This window comes from Rhinolophus ferrumequinum, chromosome 6 (assembly GCF_004115265.2).
Source record: "Rhinolophus ferrumequinum isolate MPI-CBG mRhiFer1 chromosome 6, mRhiFer1_v1.p, whole genome shotgun sequence".
NCBI lineage: Eukaryota > Metazoa > Chordata > Mammalia > Chiroptera > Rhinolophidae > Rhinolophus > Rhinolophus ferrumequinum.
In genome coordinates, this window is record NC_046289.1 from 35,835,684 (window position 1) to 35,853,329 (window position 17,646).

Genomic DNA, 17,646 nt, shown 5'->3' on the forward strand with positions numbered 1-17,646 from the left:
ACACTGGTATAAGGATGCTCAATGATCTCAGTGAGAACTTCAGCAATGAGATAGGAAACATAAAAATGGAGCTAGAAAACACAATAAAGAACAAGTCAAAAATGAAAAACACAATAACTGAAATAAAGAATACATTAGAGGGAATCAATGGTAGATTAGATGAAGCAGAGGTCTGAATCAGAAGATAAGGTAGCAGAAAGTACCCAATGAGAACAGCAAAACGAAAAAGAATCCCAAAAAATGAGGCTAGTTTAAGGGGCTTCTGGGACAACATCAAGCATACCACATTCACATCATAGGGGTACCAAAAGAAGAAGAGAGAGACAGCAAGGAATTGAAAACCTATTTGAAGAAATAGTGATGGAAAATTTCCTTAACCTGGTGAAGGAAACAGACATACAAGCCCAGGAAGCACAGAGAGTCCCAAACAAGATGAACCCAAAGAGGCCCACACCAAGACACATCATAATTAAAACGCCAAAGCTTAAAGACGAAGAGAAAAATCTTAAAAGCAGTAAGAGAAAAGCAGTTAGTTACCTACAAGAGAGCTCCCATAAGACTTTCAGCTGATTTCTCAACAGAAACTTTACAACCATTAAGGGACTGGCACGAAATACTAAAAGTGATCAAAAGCAGGACCTATAACCGAGATTGGCAAGGCTATCATTTAGAATCGAAGGAGAAATAAAGAGTTTCCCAGACAAGAAAAAGCTAAAGGAGTTCATCACTACCACACCAGTATTATAAGAAATATTAAAGGGGCTTCTTTAAGAAGAAGAAAAAAAGATAAAAAATATGAATAAAATGGCAATAACTACATATCTATCAACAATTACTTTAAATGTAAATGGATTAAATGCTCCAATCAAAATATAGGGTGGCTCAATGGATAAGAAAACAAGACCCTTACATATGCTGCCTACAAGACACTCACTTCAGATCGAAAGACACACACAGACTGAAAGGAAAGAGATGGAAAAAGACATTTCATGAAAATGGAAACAAAAAGCTGAGGGAGGCAGCAATACTTATACGAGACAAAAGAGATTTCAAAACAAAGGCTATCACAAAAGACAAAGAAGGACCCAGTAATCCCAATTCTGGGTATTTATCTGAAGAAACCCAAAACACTACTTTGAAGGGATATGTGCATCCATATGTTCACTGCAGCATTGTTTACAATGGCCAAGATATGGAGGCAACCTGGGTGTCCATCAATGGAAGAATGGATAAAGAAAAAGCGGTACATATGTATACAATGGAATATTACTCAGCCATAAAAAGAATGAAATGCTATCTGCCAACAACATGGATGACTTACAGAGTATTGTGCTGAGTGGAGTCAGACAGAGAAAGACAAATGCCATATGATTTTACTTATATGTGGAATCTAAAGAATAAAATAAATAAACAAAACAGAAACAAACACATAGATACAGAGAACATTTTAATGGTTGCCAAGTGGGAGAAGGGTTGAGGAGGTAGGTGAAAAAGGTGAAGTGATTAAGAAGTACAACTTGGTAGTTACAAAATAGTCATGGAGATGTAAAGTAGAGCACAGGGAATATAGTCAATAATATTGTAAGAACTATATATGGTACCGAGTGGGTACTAGATTTATCAGGGTGATCACTTCGTAAGTTTTATAAATATCTAATCACTATGTTGTACACCTGAAACTAATATAATATTGTATGTCAACTGTAATTGAAAAATAAGAAAACATTAGAAAGATAACGTGTTTATATGTGCAGTTATGTTAAGTACAGAAATACACAAACTCACAAAAAGACAGATACAGAATCTATAATTCTGAAAGGTAAACAGAATAGTTATTTTTACAGATTATTCTCTAGACCTCAATACATATATAACGTAGACACCAAAAACCCCCACAACCTCTTCCTGAGAGCAGAATGATAAACCGGCCAAAAATTATTATTTGTAATCATACATGTTTTCATAAACTTCTGTTGAATAAAATTACTGAAAAATTAAATTAGGCACAAATGCATTTTGGGTCAGTTCTATTTTACTATTTCAGACTGTGAAAAATTCTTGGTGTTCTCCCTCTCCTTAAAACTGTATCCTTGATGACCAAATTTGCTTACAATAAATGAAACCTGGGAAAAGTTACAGTGCTATGTTGCTGTATAGTCAAGTTGTAACTTTGTTACTCAATAGGAAATAAATACTGGGAAGAAATGCACATTTTTGCATTATGTCAATAGTATAATGACAAAGTAACATCTCAAAACATGAACTCCAATCGTCACTATAAAATACACATTCAGAAATATTATATTTAATTCCCATTTAAATCAAGGTTCTTTTCCAAAGAGATAGAAATTATTTCTTCACATATGAGAGTCTTACAACTTAAGAGACCAAAAAGGCACACTAAGGATTATTACTTTAAGTATGTTTAAAATATGTAATGATCTTAAACAAAGTATCTTTTTCAAGTTTATAAGCAATTCCAGATTCATTTTGAATCTTTTCCTTAAAACCTAAATTTTTAAAATGGATTATAATTATAATGGAAGACTTTGCATGGGATAACATTAGTCAGAATCTATAGTCAGACATTACTCAAAACTATATGATAAATTTCTGAATAATACCTGTATCCAGGTGTTGACAGGAGGAAGAAATGATTCTTTGGGACTAAGCAGGGATGAACTGACATCAGCACTACCATTTGAAATGCTGTCAATATCTACACTGGGTAATACCTAAAACAGAACACAACATCCAGCTTTCTGTTCATCATTTTGACTCAAATATTCATCAAGCTATATATCAACAACATATATCTAACTTTTTACTGCAAAGTTAATGGGTAACAAATTTTTTTAATAATGAAAGAATATTTTATAAAATTTGGAAAATGGGGAACACACAAAATCCTACTATCTTGAGATAACTTCATATTCACTATTCCCTTTATTTTTTTACTATCCACTTATGCATAGCTAAAATATAAAAGTTTCATTCCTGATTTTTCATTGTAATTAGGTTATCGTGCTTCCATATAGACTTCATAATTTTATTTTAAATGAATATAATATTTTAACAAATATACATGCCTTAATTCTTTAATCATTTTTCTGTTGGTAAACATTTAGGACATTCCTAGTATTCCCATAATATATATATGCCATGTTTCCCCAAAAATATGACCTAGCTGGACAATCAGCTCTAATGCGTCTTTTGGAGCAAAAATTAATATAAGACCCAGTATTATATTATATTATACTATACTATACTATATTATTATAGTATATTATAAAGACCCAGTCTTATAGTATAGTAAAATAAGACCGGGTCTTATATTAATTTTTGCTCCAAAAGACGTATTAGAGCTGATTGTCTGGCTAGGTTGTATTTTTGGGGAAACACGTGATATATCCTATATATGTATCACTACAAAAAAACTTCTTCACATGTATAGGGTTGGTTTCCCTAAACTTTAAATTATTTCATTATACTAGATAGATAGTAGATTAACTTCTTGAGCCACAGGGCTTGAATATTTAAGATTCTTGGTAATTATCGCCAAAATGTAATCCAAATGATCTCTATTTACATCATCAAAAACGTAATCAATTATAAGTTTTACCCAACCTTCACCGAAATTAGATAATATAATTGTTTCATCAGTAACAGTTTTTAAATGGAGGTATATTATTTTAATTTGTATTATCTTGGTAACTAGCAAGATTTAAATTATTCAGTTTGCTTGTTTGTAAACTGTATTTCCTCTTCTGTAGAGGCATGTTCTTTGAATATTTCTGGATTTGCATCTATGTTTTCTTATTAATTTATGGAGGTTGTTATATTTAAAAATTAATCCTTTTTACCATATTCCTTTCATATATGCTCACTATGTGTTGTTTTCCTTTCTATTGAAGAATTTTTACATATGTTTTAGATTCAAATCTATTTTTCTATCATATCTAAGATTTCTCCTCTCATATTCAGACACAGCTTCAGCTTTGATAAAGATTCCAAGCAATTATCTTCTAATTCTTCGATATTTTTCCATTTTGTAGTTATACATTAGCTTATTGCCTACTTGGAACTCGTTTGCTGTACAGTAGTAGGAGTTTCAGAGTCTAAAACTGATCTATTTTCCATATTGCTAACCAATTATAACATACATTATTCCATTTACAAGAATCCTATTTCCCACTGATTTATCTATCACATATTACATTGTTTTAAATAATCAACACGATTTCTGAAATACTTTTTTATATAGGATCAGTACCAAAACACTTTATCTTTTCTAAACTCTTTGTTTCTTGAAATATCAAAATGATCTTCAAGTCAGGTTTTTTAAAAACGGTCATAATTGTTTTTTTATAAATTGCAATTTCACTTAAATTATACATTAACTTACGAAGAATTGATTACTTGAATATTTAATCTTCACATATAAATCCTTTCTCCATTCCAGTCTTCCTATATATGTTTGTATGAAGACTGAAGTGTTAATTATACAAGTCACACACATTGTCTTTTTTTAATTAGTTATAATATACTGTTCAATTGTTCCCTCTGGAATATAATTGAGTCACCTGGATATGAGTCTTTGGTTTAGAAAAGGTGGCTAACTCATACAACAGATACATCACATTAATACCATAGTTTTTTTTTGTTTTATATTTTATTTTATTTTTATTGGGTAACTGTTTTTTCCAGGACCCCTCAGCTCCAAGTCAAGTCGTTGTCCTTCAATCTAGTTGTGGAGGGCACAGCTCAGCTCCAAGTCCAGTTGCCATTTTCAATTTAGTTGCAGGCAGGGCACAGCCCATCATCCCATGCGGGAGTTGAACCAGCAACCTTGTTGTTAAGAGCACGTGCTCTAACCAATTCAGCCATCCAGCTGCCCAATACCATAGTTTTAAAGAACGAAAAACCCATAATGAAAACAAAGTTTTCATGAAGCTATTTAACAACAGGTTTCAAGTACTGAAGTTAAGCCAAAGATTTTATTCCTAAAAAATTTCTGTTCATGCACCCTGGCATACCTGTACAGTAAGCTGAGGAGGGTCTTTTTTTTCTGACTTCATTTCTACCACTGCTATGTTAGGTTTCTTTACTTCAGTTCCTGTTTTTCGAGTTGATGGAGGAATAGAAGTAGTCACTGTTACAGGATGTGGCTTGTTTACAATTACTCCGGCAGGTGGCACGGAATCACTATTGCTTTGGGTTTGTCCTAAAAAGTTTGGAGGAGAAAATGAGTCAACCTTTTCAGAAATAAAGGGAAAAATCTAATACACGACCTAGATCTTTACGGCTGAATTGTCATCTAAGAGAAAAATACTATCTGCAATCACCATTCCCTCTCTCATCACCACTGTCAACATACCACGTCAGCCTCAGCAATGACTGATTTATTTGGCACTCATATGTACTACACACTTCACATACACTATCTAATTCAATCCTCAAAATAATCCTATGAGGTATATTATCCACATTTTACAGTTGGGGAAACAGGTTTAGAAACACATAAATTGCCAAGACTAAAATGTATTGTATTATATTGTATTGTTTTTATTTTCAAATCTTCATAGAGCAACAATGAACAGAAATGAAACCAACAACAAAATATTGTTCGACTACCAAAAAAACAGCAGGTAGGGCAACTATTTGGTAACTATCATAGCTGTCAAAAACTTGTTAGTTTTCACTTCAAAAGCTCAACTTGTTTCCTGTATTTCCAAGTAAAGAGGGACAATACAGTGCACTCATTAAAAGCAGACTCTATATAAAGCGAGGTGGCCCGGGTTTGAATCTTGGCTCCACTCTAAGTATGGAGCCTTTGGCAAATTACTTAATTCCTCTGTGTTTTGGTTTATTCACCTATAAAATTGGTATATTACCATGTGTTTTATAGGGTTGATTAAATAAATATCCGTAAAGTGCTTAGATCTGTACCTGGCACACAGTAAGGACTTTATAAGTATCAGCTATTATATTAGTAAAAGGCATGTTTGAACAGATATTAGCTACCAAACTGACATGCCATTAACCCATAATATAAAAAATTAAAACAAATATAAAATATATTTAACATAATTTATTATTTATTATATAATATAATTTAATACATTTAATATAAACAAAAAATAAAAATAAAAATTCTCTCATGTTGAAAAATATTCATATTTAAATTAGTCATCAAAGTTAAGGGAAAATAGCAATGACACTAAAAGAAAAAAAATAGCTAACTAGATTTGAAGAGCTAGTGAAAGCAAAAACGACTTAAACAGTTTTTATAATGATGAGCATGAGAGACCTCAAATAAGTAAATAACCAACTCTTGGCTTAGAATACACAACCACACAATATTTGCTTATCACAGCAAATATTTCAAAAATACGTAAAAGGTACTTTTAAGTACTTCCCCTTAGACATGAAGATATTACACACATCAAAATTCTTGAATTCTTTAATTTTATGAATATCTATGACATGTCTAAACATTTTAAAAATTTCATTTCATCTACAGTAATGTATTTTAAAATACCAAATGAATGTTTCCTGTGAGTGAAACTATAGCAGAAACCCATCATATCAAAGAGTGCTATTACCCATTCTGAAGCCCTACCCACCAATATAAACAATACATAAAGGAAAAGGTAGGTGACGATTGTGTCAGCACCATTCTGTAAGTTCTGCTACTGCTAATGAGAATTTTAAATTTACCCTATATATTGTGTTGGATCTTACCTAAAAGAATTGCCATAGGAATCAGATGACCTTCCAGTGTACCTGAAAGAGTAGGCATTTCTCTGCTTGGGCTGAACAAATACTGCTGATCACCAGGAGGCAGCGTAGTAACAGAATGTTTCAGTTTAGAATCTATCTTCTTAGGTTTTGTTGCATAAAAATCAGTTTGTGTTCTTATTGACTTCACTTTAGTGCCTGTAATGATCATCGGATATTTTTAAATATTGTTTGAACATCTATTATCCAGTCATCTAGAAATACACAACTCTTCTTCACAGAAAGATCTCCTTCCATGATAAAGTTACAGTGCCCCCAAACAGAAGTAACAAAGAAACCAGGGGTTGGCAAACTTTTTCTTACATAGCTAGTTAGTAAATATTTTAGTCTCAGGGGACATGTGGCCTCCATTGCAACATCTCAACTCTGCCGTTGTAACATGAAAGCAGTCATAGACAATACATAAATAAATGAGGGTAGCTGTTTTTATGTATGAGGGAATGTTCCAATGAGGGAAATGAGGGAAAGTTCCAATAAAACTTTCCAACAGTTATATTTAAAAAAACTAGTGATGTGGTAGCTGTGAGTCAAAACACACAGTGATAAGTGAAGATACTTTCAGTTGTGTATAAAAGTATCATAAAAAGTTTTCACTTTTGCTACCTACGGCTCTTTGAGAACAAACAAAACTACAGAAGAGCTCATAAGCACTTTTATAATAATACACAGCATATGGCTGACCTTTCTGTTCATAAAGAATAAGATGGACCAAGGTCTTCAAGAAAATGTCTACTTTCCCTAGATTATGATTTAAATTGTTCGAGACTCATCATCTCATAAATGCAAATTTTATCACGCTTTATCTATTAGATACCATCTAATCCTATTTTTTTCCCCATTTGTGCCTTGAGTCAGGTCTATTTTTTTCTACTCTTTTAGAAGGATTTTTTTTTTCCATCCCTAACCTTATATAATTTCATCTGTATTTATAATAAATAAAAAGCAAAAATTAAACTTTGCATATTAAACTGATGCCATAAAATATGAGGTTTACCACAAAAAAATGAGGTTCCTTACCTTTAACTCGTTCTATTACTTTTGGTCTCTGTGGTTTGGACTTAGGAGATGGGGAATTAAATCTGAGATACGGTCCTTTTTTAAGAGTGCTGCGATGGCCCTGATAAACTGGTTTTCCATAAATTTGTAACATACAATTTTCATCTTGTATCACCGTTGTTGCTTTCAAAAAACCCTAAATACACAAAGTTATTCAACTCACCAGCAATAGTCAATAAACATTTATCTCATTTTTCTAAAGCTTCCTTTTACCAGCTTAAGTACTATAATAAGAATGATCAGGTCAGAAAAGTCCTCTATTTTCAGTGGCTTTTAAATTCTGGATATAGTTTTCAAGCTATAGTTTGAAAGTTTTATAGTTTTCAAAAACATGAAAATTAAATATAAAAATCATCCACCCAAGAAACATGAAGATTCTTACACTACTAAGAATAGTTTCAGCACCAAAAAGTAAGGTTTAGACACATTTTATATATTACATTCAAGTACGAAACCATAAATCAAGTTTTTAAATGCTTTTCTACATTCCTGATGCCACCACTTCAATCATAATCTAAATGCCACAGAAAAGTAGCATTTATTGAACATCTACTAAGTGCTAAGCATTGAATTAGGTGCTTTATTAACCTGACCCAAAATCCATGTTTAGCAGTAAGAAAGTTACAGCCTAGTTAGAGCAGCCAAAACATTCCCTCCATAGCATCTAGTACCATGCCTCATAATCACTAGGCACTAAACAAATAAAATATTTCATACATATACACTACAAAAATGAAATACAATTTTGAGTACCATGAACTACTAATTTTTAGACTAGATGATCTCTAGATATACCTGTTTTAACTAAAATACTGTGATTCTAAGTGTGAGATCTCAGAAGGAAGGAATTATGTATTTTGTGCAGTGCATTCCACATTATGGATATCCAAAACACTAAAAATCAATAATTTAAAGATAGTTTATATTTGTATAGTCTTTCCTATTTTTAAAACATTTTCATATTCACTTCATTATTTATATCATAAAGGAAGTAATCAGTAACAATGTAACATATATGCCACAAAAGCAGAGTAGGATCTTACTTCTTTTGTCTCTTTCTGTAAGCTTGAAGCAGGCATGCTCCTCACAGGTGGATTTCTAAAATACTCCTCTTTTTGTTTTTGAGAATGCTTTTTTGGAATTACAGAATTATTTACTGTTTTGTCTTGCTTATTGGTTTTAATATCTTTACTCAAATTGTAAGTTTTCTTGGTCCTTTGATTCTTCTGATCAAATCTCTTTTGTGCATAATCATTCCTTGCCAGTTCATCCTTAACAAAACCAAAATTAAAATTACTTAAAATCTATTGAAGTAGTAATTCTTCCACATCAAAAGTATTAGAATTTATTTTCTTCTGTAATAGAAATATAGTTTATCATTTTTAAATACCTTATAAATAAATGATAGTGGCTTACATATGAATAAAAATTCTCTAGAAGAAAAAAGACAAAAAAACTAAACAGATTGGTTTCTTATGGAGTAGGACAAAGGAGAAATAGTAGATTATTTCATTATAGACCTTTTTACACTTTCTGATGTTTGAACCATACGATTGCAGAAACTATTCAAAAATTAAATTTAAAAGTTTCCAAAAGAGTAAACAACTTTGTAATAAAACTCTGAAATATATATTTATAAATTAAAGTTGCTTCAAGGTTTAAACAAATATATTTTGTATGGAATCCACAGTAATAGAGTGACATACAAGGTGTGATCAAACAATACGGTGAATGTGTAAATAAGAAAAATGTATTACAGTAAAAGACACATTGCCATTAATTCCAATCAAAATACTCCCCCTTGCTTCAAACACATGTATCCCATCGTTCTTGCCACTTTCTGAAGCAGTTCTGGAGGGCCTCTTTTGTGAATGTCTTTAGTTGCTCTGTCGTGGCTGCCTTGATGTCCTGAACCATTTTGACTTTGGGGAAGAGCCCGAAGTCGCACGGTGCTAGATTCGGTGAATAAGGTGGATGAGGACACACCATAATGTTTTTATTTGACAGAAATTGCCATATACCAGAAGCGATGTGTGACACGGAGACTTTCTGTTGTGATCAATAAATACGGTGAATGCTGCTGCTGAGTGCCATCTAACAGAAAGGCAGGGATCTTCAATATGGGAAGCAGTATGTTGAACCTTAGTAACAGTGTGTGACAAATTTCAATTTGTTCAGTGCAGTCAGTCGGGTATGAGTTCTGGTTGAGAGAAGGTGTGTTTTAAAGTGCCGTAAATAATCCTCCATCATGACAATGCTCCATGTCACACATCACTTCTAGTATACAGTAATTTCTGTCAAATAAAAACATTATGGTGTGTCCTCATCCACCTTATTCACTGGATCTGGCACCGTGCAACTTCTGGCTCTTCCCCAAAGTCAAAATGATTCAGGACTTCGAGGCAGCCACGACAGAGCAACTAAAGACACTCATGAAAGAGGACTTCCAGGACTGCTTCAGAAAGTGCAAGAATGATGGGATAAGTGTGTTCGAAGTGAGGGGGAGTATTTTGAGGGGGATTAATGACCATGTGTCTTTTACTGTAATAATTTTTTTTTATAATTTAAACATTCACCGTAGTTTTTGATCACACCTCATATATTGCTAAGTCTCTGCAGAGCCAGGGCTGATCTCCAAGTCTTCTGTTTTTTTCTGGTGCATCATATAGTAACTAATATAAATTCTTCACAACCACATTAGAAATATATATTCTTAAACAACAGTGTAAAAATATATTTCACTGTTTACTGCTCTGAAAACTGAATGGACACTTCATCTTACTACCACTGTGAGTAAGCATATACACACATTTTACAGTCAGGGAAAAAAACACTTTGCACCTCAAGATAAAAATAACAGTGCTACCCTGTCTACTTCTGTTGCCTCAAATATATAAAAATTTAAGAATTTCCTTTAAATTATTGACACCCTAATAGAAATAACTCTCCTAAATTTTTGCATTGCTAATGTCTGAAGATACACCTGGATGTGACTTCTATAACCTCAGTAACCTTAGAAATCTTGTGGGGTATTTTCCCTTTAAATAACTTTGGTATAAAATTTACTTTCGTAAGCCAGTGCTTCTAAATCGGCCATCTTAAAACATTTTGTAAGTATACTTCTTTCTTTTCTCAAAGCTTTTTTAAAATTTTCCTTCAAATACTCATTTATTTAGTTATTGCCCAACAATTTGCCAGATAAGAGGCATAATATAATTTATGAGACAAAGCATTTATTAAGTGAAATGAAATTTATTACTAAGTAAATATAGTGACAGAGTGAAATTAAGAATTATAAGTGGACTTATACAAAGAATATTATGAGAATAAGTATAATACTTATAAATTGGAAACAATGCTATCTCCTGAGAATTCACTTAATTCTATTTTTTCCAATATCTACCTGAATTTCTGCAGAAATACTTTTAATCCACTCGTCTACTGTCTTTCTGATCCGAATCTTCTCTGACATCTCTCTACAAAAGAGAAAAGAAAAGTTTTCTTAAAGTAGCATTTAACATCCTGAGAACAGGACCTGGATCAGATCTCTTATCCAGTTTTGAATCTACTGTGTAGCCAAATACACTTCATCTAAAAAGGAAAAAAACCAATGTTATTAATTTTCATCAACTGTTTTAAGGGTATCTGAAAAGCACATGTAGATCCCAGAATATAAATACGAAAGAGAGAAACATAAAAGGAAAACTCACATCTGTAAAAGTAATAGCAACATGTGTAGGTCCAACTTTCAACTTTATAGTAAGTCCACATCATCAAAGACAATAAAAAACCTTTTCTAAACATTAAAATACATTAGGCAAAATGAATGGCATAGAAAAAATATTAAGAAAGCCTGTAAAACTGGTAGTTTTATAAATAACCTTGGAATACCAACATCCTTCTCACCTGCTGGAAGACAGAGCGTTGATAAACGAATACATGGCAGCTCCATCCTTTGCACGAACAATAGCTTCGAGGTTTTCTTCAAGTACTTTTTTATTGTTTTGTACTCCTCTCAAAATCTTCTCAGCATCTTTCAATATGGATCTCGTACTGGTTGTTTGAAGCTTAATGGAATTCTGTGAAAGATCAGCAAGCCTCGACATGATCAGAGATTCTTTTGGCTTAAAAGAAAAAAAGTCAGAAATGTTACCATGTAAAGCTCTCATTATTATTTTAATCCAAAGAAGAGCTATTATTATAGTTGGTGCCATACACTATGCCAATATATTGTAAGGGCTCAATTTGTCAAATTTAAGAGCTATAAAAGAATGCTTAGAAATTAAGGTTTCTTTCTATTTAGAAGTATTAATGTGAATGGTAAGTAAAACAGAGCTGGGAAGTCCACAGCGGTGATAGGCAGACCAGTGGCTAATAAAAGCTATACCTGGTAAAGAAAGCTAAAACAAAATAAGAAAAGGTTGGCTCTAGGTAGGCATGGCAAATATTGTATACTCGATAAAGAAGAGCCATCTGCAGTTCCCTCTCCCCATTCCTTCCTCTCCAACAGAAGCTGAAAAACTAGAAAGGACATATAGCTCAGTCCTAGACAAGGAGGAGGAAGTAGAAATCACTTGGTAAACGCTTCTGGAAAAGTTTTGTAAAGAGAACAGACTGGGTTCACATGGTTTTCGGTTTGTTTGTTTTTTTCAGTGCTTTGTCTTCACCTTTCTTCTTGCTTCCTGTCTTGATAACTTTTTTTTATTTCTTCAAAATTTTTTACTTTACTAATGAATTTCAATATCGTGTTCCCTCTTTACCTGGAGTACGGCATTTGTTTCTTTCTTCTTTTGGCCAAGATCATGAAGAACATCATCAGACTTCTGCACAGTCACTTTAGCTGTTCCTGGTTCATCACAGGAAGGAAATTTTTGAGAGAACAGTGTGTCAATGCTGTAAAAGATTAAAAAATGAAGTTTCCTAAATTGTCATAAATTCAGAAAACATTTGATTACACAAATCTTGGATACATTCTTAGTTATGTGAATTCTAAATGGTGTCCTATTAAAATTGTACAATGAAATTAATCAATTACATGATTAAACATATGTAACACAGAAAATCATAGGAGACAAAACTGCTCAGACCAGACTGGTTTAGGCATAATAGGAAAAGAGGTAAACAAGGTTTTACTTTGAAGAAGCTAACATGAAGAAGCACTTCCAGAATGGTTGACTAAGAACCTCTAAAAATCCACTCGTGCATAAGAACAAAGAAAACACTAGCAAAAGTAGTCAAAAAAAACTGCTTTTGAAGAACTCTGAAAATTAAACAGAGTCTTACAAACCTGAGGAACATTAATCAAGAAAACTCTCAGTAAGAACTGACTCTCAGTAAGAACAGGAGGATTTATGGCATTTTAAACTTGCCTCATTCCCAGTGCCCTTTTCCCAATCCTGTCGTAGCCTTGAAAACCAACAGCCTCACAACCACTACAAAGGGCAGAATGGATTTGGAGCTCCTCAGAAAGTCCCATTCATGAAGTTTCTCTTTATTTGATCTGACTCAGAGCTAATTCATTTTTCAAAAACAGTGGCAAATGCTTAACATCTTAGCTGCCTGAGGCGGCCATATCAGTTCAGGCAAAGAGGACTGCCAATAAACTAAAAATTGAGAAAGGAAATGTCCGTGGTGCAGCTCTGAAAAGTTCCAACACGTTACCGGGATTCTAGAAAGTCATGTGCATGTACCCAAGAAAGACCTGAGAAGGGCCTAATCTCACATCTGCCTGACCTTGGGGCTCTGTGCAAGTAGAAAGTTAAGGCTAAGAGAGATTTATAAACTGCCAGAGCACTGAAGGTGTCCTCCACACACAGACATTTGGCAAAGAGAGAGAGACTTAATCATTCAAGGTAGTTAAGGAAATCACTTTCGACTCATTAGCAGACTCAGCTAACCAAATAAAGACTTGCTGCACATGACAAAGAATACAGACTTTACAGAATTAGTCCAGGAAAGAGTATCAAGAACAACAACAAACCCTGTAGGGTAGAGGAAGAAGCATCTGATTTCCAGAGTTGCCACTTTATATTATTTAAAATGTCCAATTTTCTACAAAAAGTTGTAAGACACACAGAGAGCAGGAAAGTATAGCTCAGACACAGGAAGAAGCATAACCAACAGGAACAGTCCCTGAGGAACCCCTAATGTTGGACTTATTAGACAAAGACTATAAATTAGCTATTACTAAACGAAGCTATGCTCAAAAAAATCAAAGGAAAGTATAAGAACGAAGTCTCATCAAATTGAGAATAGCAATCAAAATAGAAACTTTTTTTTTTTTTGAAAAGGATCCAATACAAATTCTGGAGTTGAAAAATACAATAACTGAAATGTAAAATTCACTAGAGGGGTTAAACAGAATATTGGACTTGGCAGAAGAAAAAAATCAGTGAACTTAATTAAGATGGGTTAACTGAGATTCTCCAGTCTGGGGAACCGAGAGAAAAGAGAATGAAAAAAATTAAGACACCTGTGGGCCATCATCAAGCATACCAACATACAACATAGTCCTAGGAGAGAAGAAAAAGGTCATGTGCACTATTTAACTATTTAAGGAAATAACAACCAAAAACTTCCCAAATTTAGTGAATATTAATCCATTCATCCAAGAAGCTCAACAAATTCCAAGTAGGATAAATTCAGAGATCCATACTTAGACACGTCATAGTCAAACTGTCAAATCCCTAAGACAAAGGGAGAATCTTGAAGGCAATGAGAGAAAAATGACTCATCACATACAAAGATTCTTCTAAAAGATTAACAGTTTACTTCTCAGAAACCAGGAGTCCAGAAGGCAGTGAGAGGACATATTCAAAGTGCTGAAAGAAAAAGAATATCAACAAAAATTCTATATCCAGCAAAACTCTCCTTCAAAAGTAAAAAATAAAGACATCCCCAGATAAATTGAGAGAATTCATCACTAGCAAACCTACCTACAGAAAATACTAAAGGGAGGTTTTTTTTTTAATAAAAGTACGCTTAGACACTAATTCAAATCCATGTGAAGAAATAAAGAGTACTGGGTAAAGGTTAACTATATAGGTAAAGACAGCATAAGCTTTATTTTTGTTTATAAACCTTTTCTTCTATCTGACTTAAAAGACAACTGCATAAAGCAATAATTAATCAAGCTGTAGAGATGGGGTTATAATGTATAAATATGTAATTTGTACAACAATAGCAGAAAGATAGGGGGTGGGAATAAACCCATATTTGAGCAAAGTTTTTGAATCCTATTAAAATTAAATTGGTATTAATCCTAACTAGATTGTTTTAAATTAAAATTTAATTGTAATCCCTGGGGCAATCACTAAGAAAATAACTCAAAAAATATAGCAGAAGAAACAAGAGAATTAAAATGTTATACTAGAAAATACCTATTTAATACAAAACAAGGCATTATGGAGGAAAAGTATAGAAAAAAAGACCTAAGACATACAGAAAACAGCAACATGGCACACATAGACCTTACTTTATCAGTAGTTACATTAAATGTTAATGGACTAAAATGTACAATGTCTCCACCTGAAGTTACTCAAAATGTGGCTAATTTAGTTTTTATTACTATATAGTTTTAATGACATTCAAAATAAATAAAATTATCATTGCCTAGGTTTACTTAATTTTTAAAAAACTTTTTATTATGTAAAATTTCAAACATACACAAAAGCAGAAAGTTATAATGACCTCCATATATATCCTACTCCATATTTAATTACAGTAATCATTACCTCATGGCTGTCCTCATTTTACTTATCCTTCAACCCAGTTACCCCTACCCTGCATTGTATTATTTTTGAAGCAAATCCCAGATATTATTTCATCAGAAATGAATACTATGCATTTATTAGAAACTAATCAATCTGCATTTTAAGAAAATGAGATATATTCATTTTACATTTATATTAAAGAGGGAAGATATATTAGCAGAAGAAAATAGTAACTAAATCTAAAATGATTTTCAAAAGCAATGTTATAAATTTATTAAATTCCTAGAGAAATTTTATAAATATGAACAAAGCTTTTTTCAATCTATCTTTTATTCAAATCTCTTGTTTTTACCTCTCTCTCCTCTCAGGATTCCATTCTATTTTTGACCTAGTTAGTGAAGTTTTGTCTGAAGATTCACTTATTCTTGTCAAAGAATCTTGGTTATTCAAAATTTGTTCCAATAGTCTTACATTCCCTAGAATAACAGAAATATAATATCATTTTTCAAGTACTAATTCATTTTTCTCTTATATAACATCTCACATATAGTTGTACTAAATTAGTTCTTATGATGATAATCTATTCGATTCCCTCTACAATGTAGGCTATAAGTACACTCATCAAATAAAACTAAATATTTATAACTCATGAAAACTATATCAGTAAAAGTTTAGGCCTGAGTTTATTTCCATCACTAGAAAAGGGCATTTGAAGAAGAAATATTTTCTACACATCAACTATTACTGCAATCTATCCTTTAGCCTCATCTTTAATGAGACTATATTAACAACTTTTTGTTTTGGTGAAGTTGGTTTTTTAAAGATTTTCTTATTTTTTTTAATAAAACTCCTTAAAACTCCTTAAATGTGTCCAAGACAAGATTTGAATGCATTTAAATGATTACAAGAATAAAAGCTTATACCTAACACTTTCACTTTTACTAGGACTATATTTTACTAGGACTATATTTAAGGTTCTTAATTATATCAGCTCATTTATAAAAATTAATATATAAGTACTTCTTCCTACTGAATACAGTAATAAATGTTAAATTTCTCTAAGTTTTACTATTGAAATTCATACCTAAAAACAATATAAGGAAACATACTACAAAATGATCAGCAAAGCATTATTTTTTTATATATTAAAAAAAAATTTGTTCGTTAAAGGTTTAAGTAATAAGATAGAAGATAGTAAGAATGTAATTATAAATTCATATCTCTAATTCCTTCTGTGAAGAATCCAAAGAAGCTTGATTTGCCCAATAAGTATCATTTAAAGAAAAATATTAAAAATAGAGATTCTACTTCAGTTACTAAGAGGCACATTAGAAAATTATAAATCATGAGTGTTGAAATCTGTTACTAATTTGATATAGGTCTAATAAAAGTAGTGGGTACTAATAATAATTGCTTTATCACCTGTATGACCTGACATCTCCATATTTTCTTTTTCTTCCCCAGGATTTTCCCTCTTTGATATTTTACCATCCTTTGAAATAGGTACAGGAGCAAACCTGCGAGGTGCTGGTGTCTCCAAAGGAGATGTCTGTTTATCAAAACCCCTATCTTCAATCTCTCTTGAAGGTGCTTTAAAAGAAAATAAAGAAAAAAAATTAGCTTATTTTTTAAAAAAACTTTAAACTGTAAGATTCAGTCAAAATAGCAAAGTAAATGCTATGCTTGCCTCTTCTCATGACCACATTAAAATTACAATTAAATTATAGAACAGTCAACCTGGAGAACCAGCCTAAAGACTAGCTGAACAGAAATCTGTTAACTAAGGATATAAAGAAGTCACACTGAGACTGTTAAAAAAAAAAAAAAAAGTTTATGGTAAACTGGTAAACACACACCAAAGAGGAAAGAAGAGTATAATAACACTCCATGTAGGCTCCAAACAAACAAAAAAAAGTATATTAGCAATTAGCTATCCTGCATACTTTGACTCATTTCCTAAAACAAAAAAAATAAGATACAGTTAAGCAAGCATAAATCAATTTGTGCTTCTTTAAATTTCAATTTGAAGACAGTAAACTCTATGCCTCTTGATTAAAAAAAAAAAAACCTTTAAATT

General features: G+C 32.2%; 1 protein-coding gene across 9 annotated transcripts in view; it reads right to left on the reverse strand.

The window, feature by feature from the left end:
- The window catches only part of KIAA0586 (KIAA0586 ortholog), a 105,150-nt gene that overhangs the window by 64,387 nt on the left and 23,117 nt on the right, over positions 1–17,646 (reverse strand). For 8 of the 9 annotated variants that reach the window (XM_033109491.1, XM_033109486.1, XM_033109489.1 and 5 more), the window contains 10 exons: positions 16,992–17,159; positions 15,922–16,045; positions 12,618–12,750; positions 11,764–11,981; positions 11,261–11,333; positions 8,901–9,128; positions 7,819–7,993; positions 6,745–6,939; positions 5,037–5,224; positions 2,625–2,735 (listed from right to left, as the gene is read on the reverse strand). In XM_033109491.1, the coding sequence (XP_032965382.1) occupies positions 2,625–2,735; positions 5,037–5,224; positions 6,745–6,939; positions 7,819–7,993; positions 8,901–9,128; positions 11,261–11,333; positions 11,764–11,981; positions 12,618–12,750; positions 15,922–16,045; positions 16,992–17,159 (1,613 nt within the window). The remainder of the gene's footprint in view (positions 1–2,624; positions 2,736–5,036; positions 5,225–6,744; positions 6,940–7,818; positions 7,994–8,900; positions 9,129–11,260; positions 11,334–11,763; positions 11,982–12,617; positions 12,751–15,921; positions 16,046–16,991; positions 17,160–17,646) is intronic. The other variant, XM_033109487.1, reaches the window with a different exon arrangement.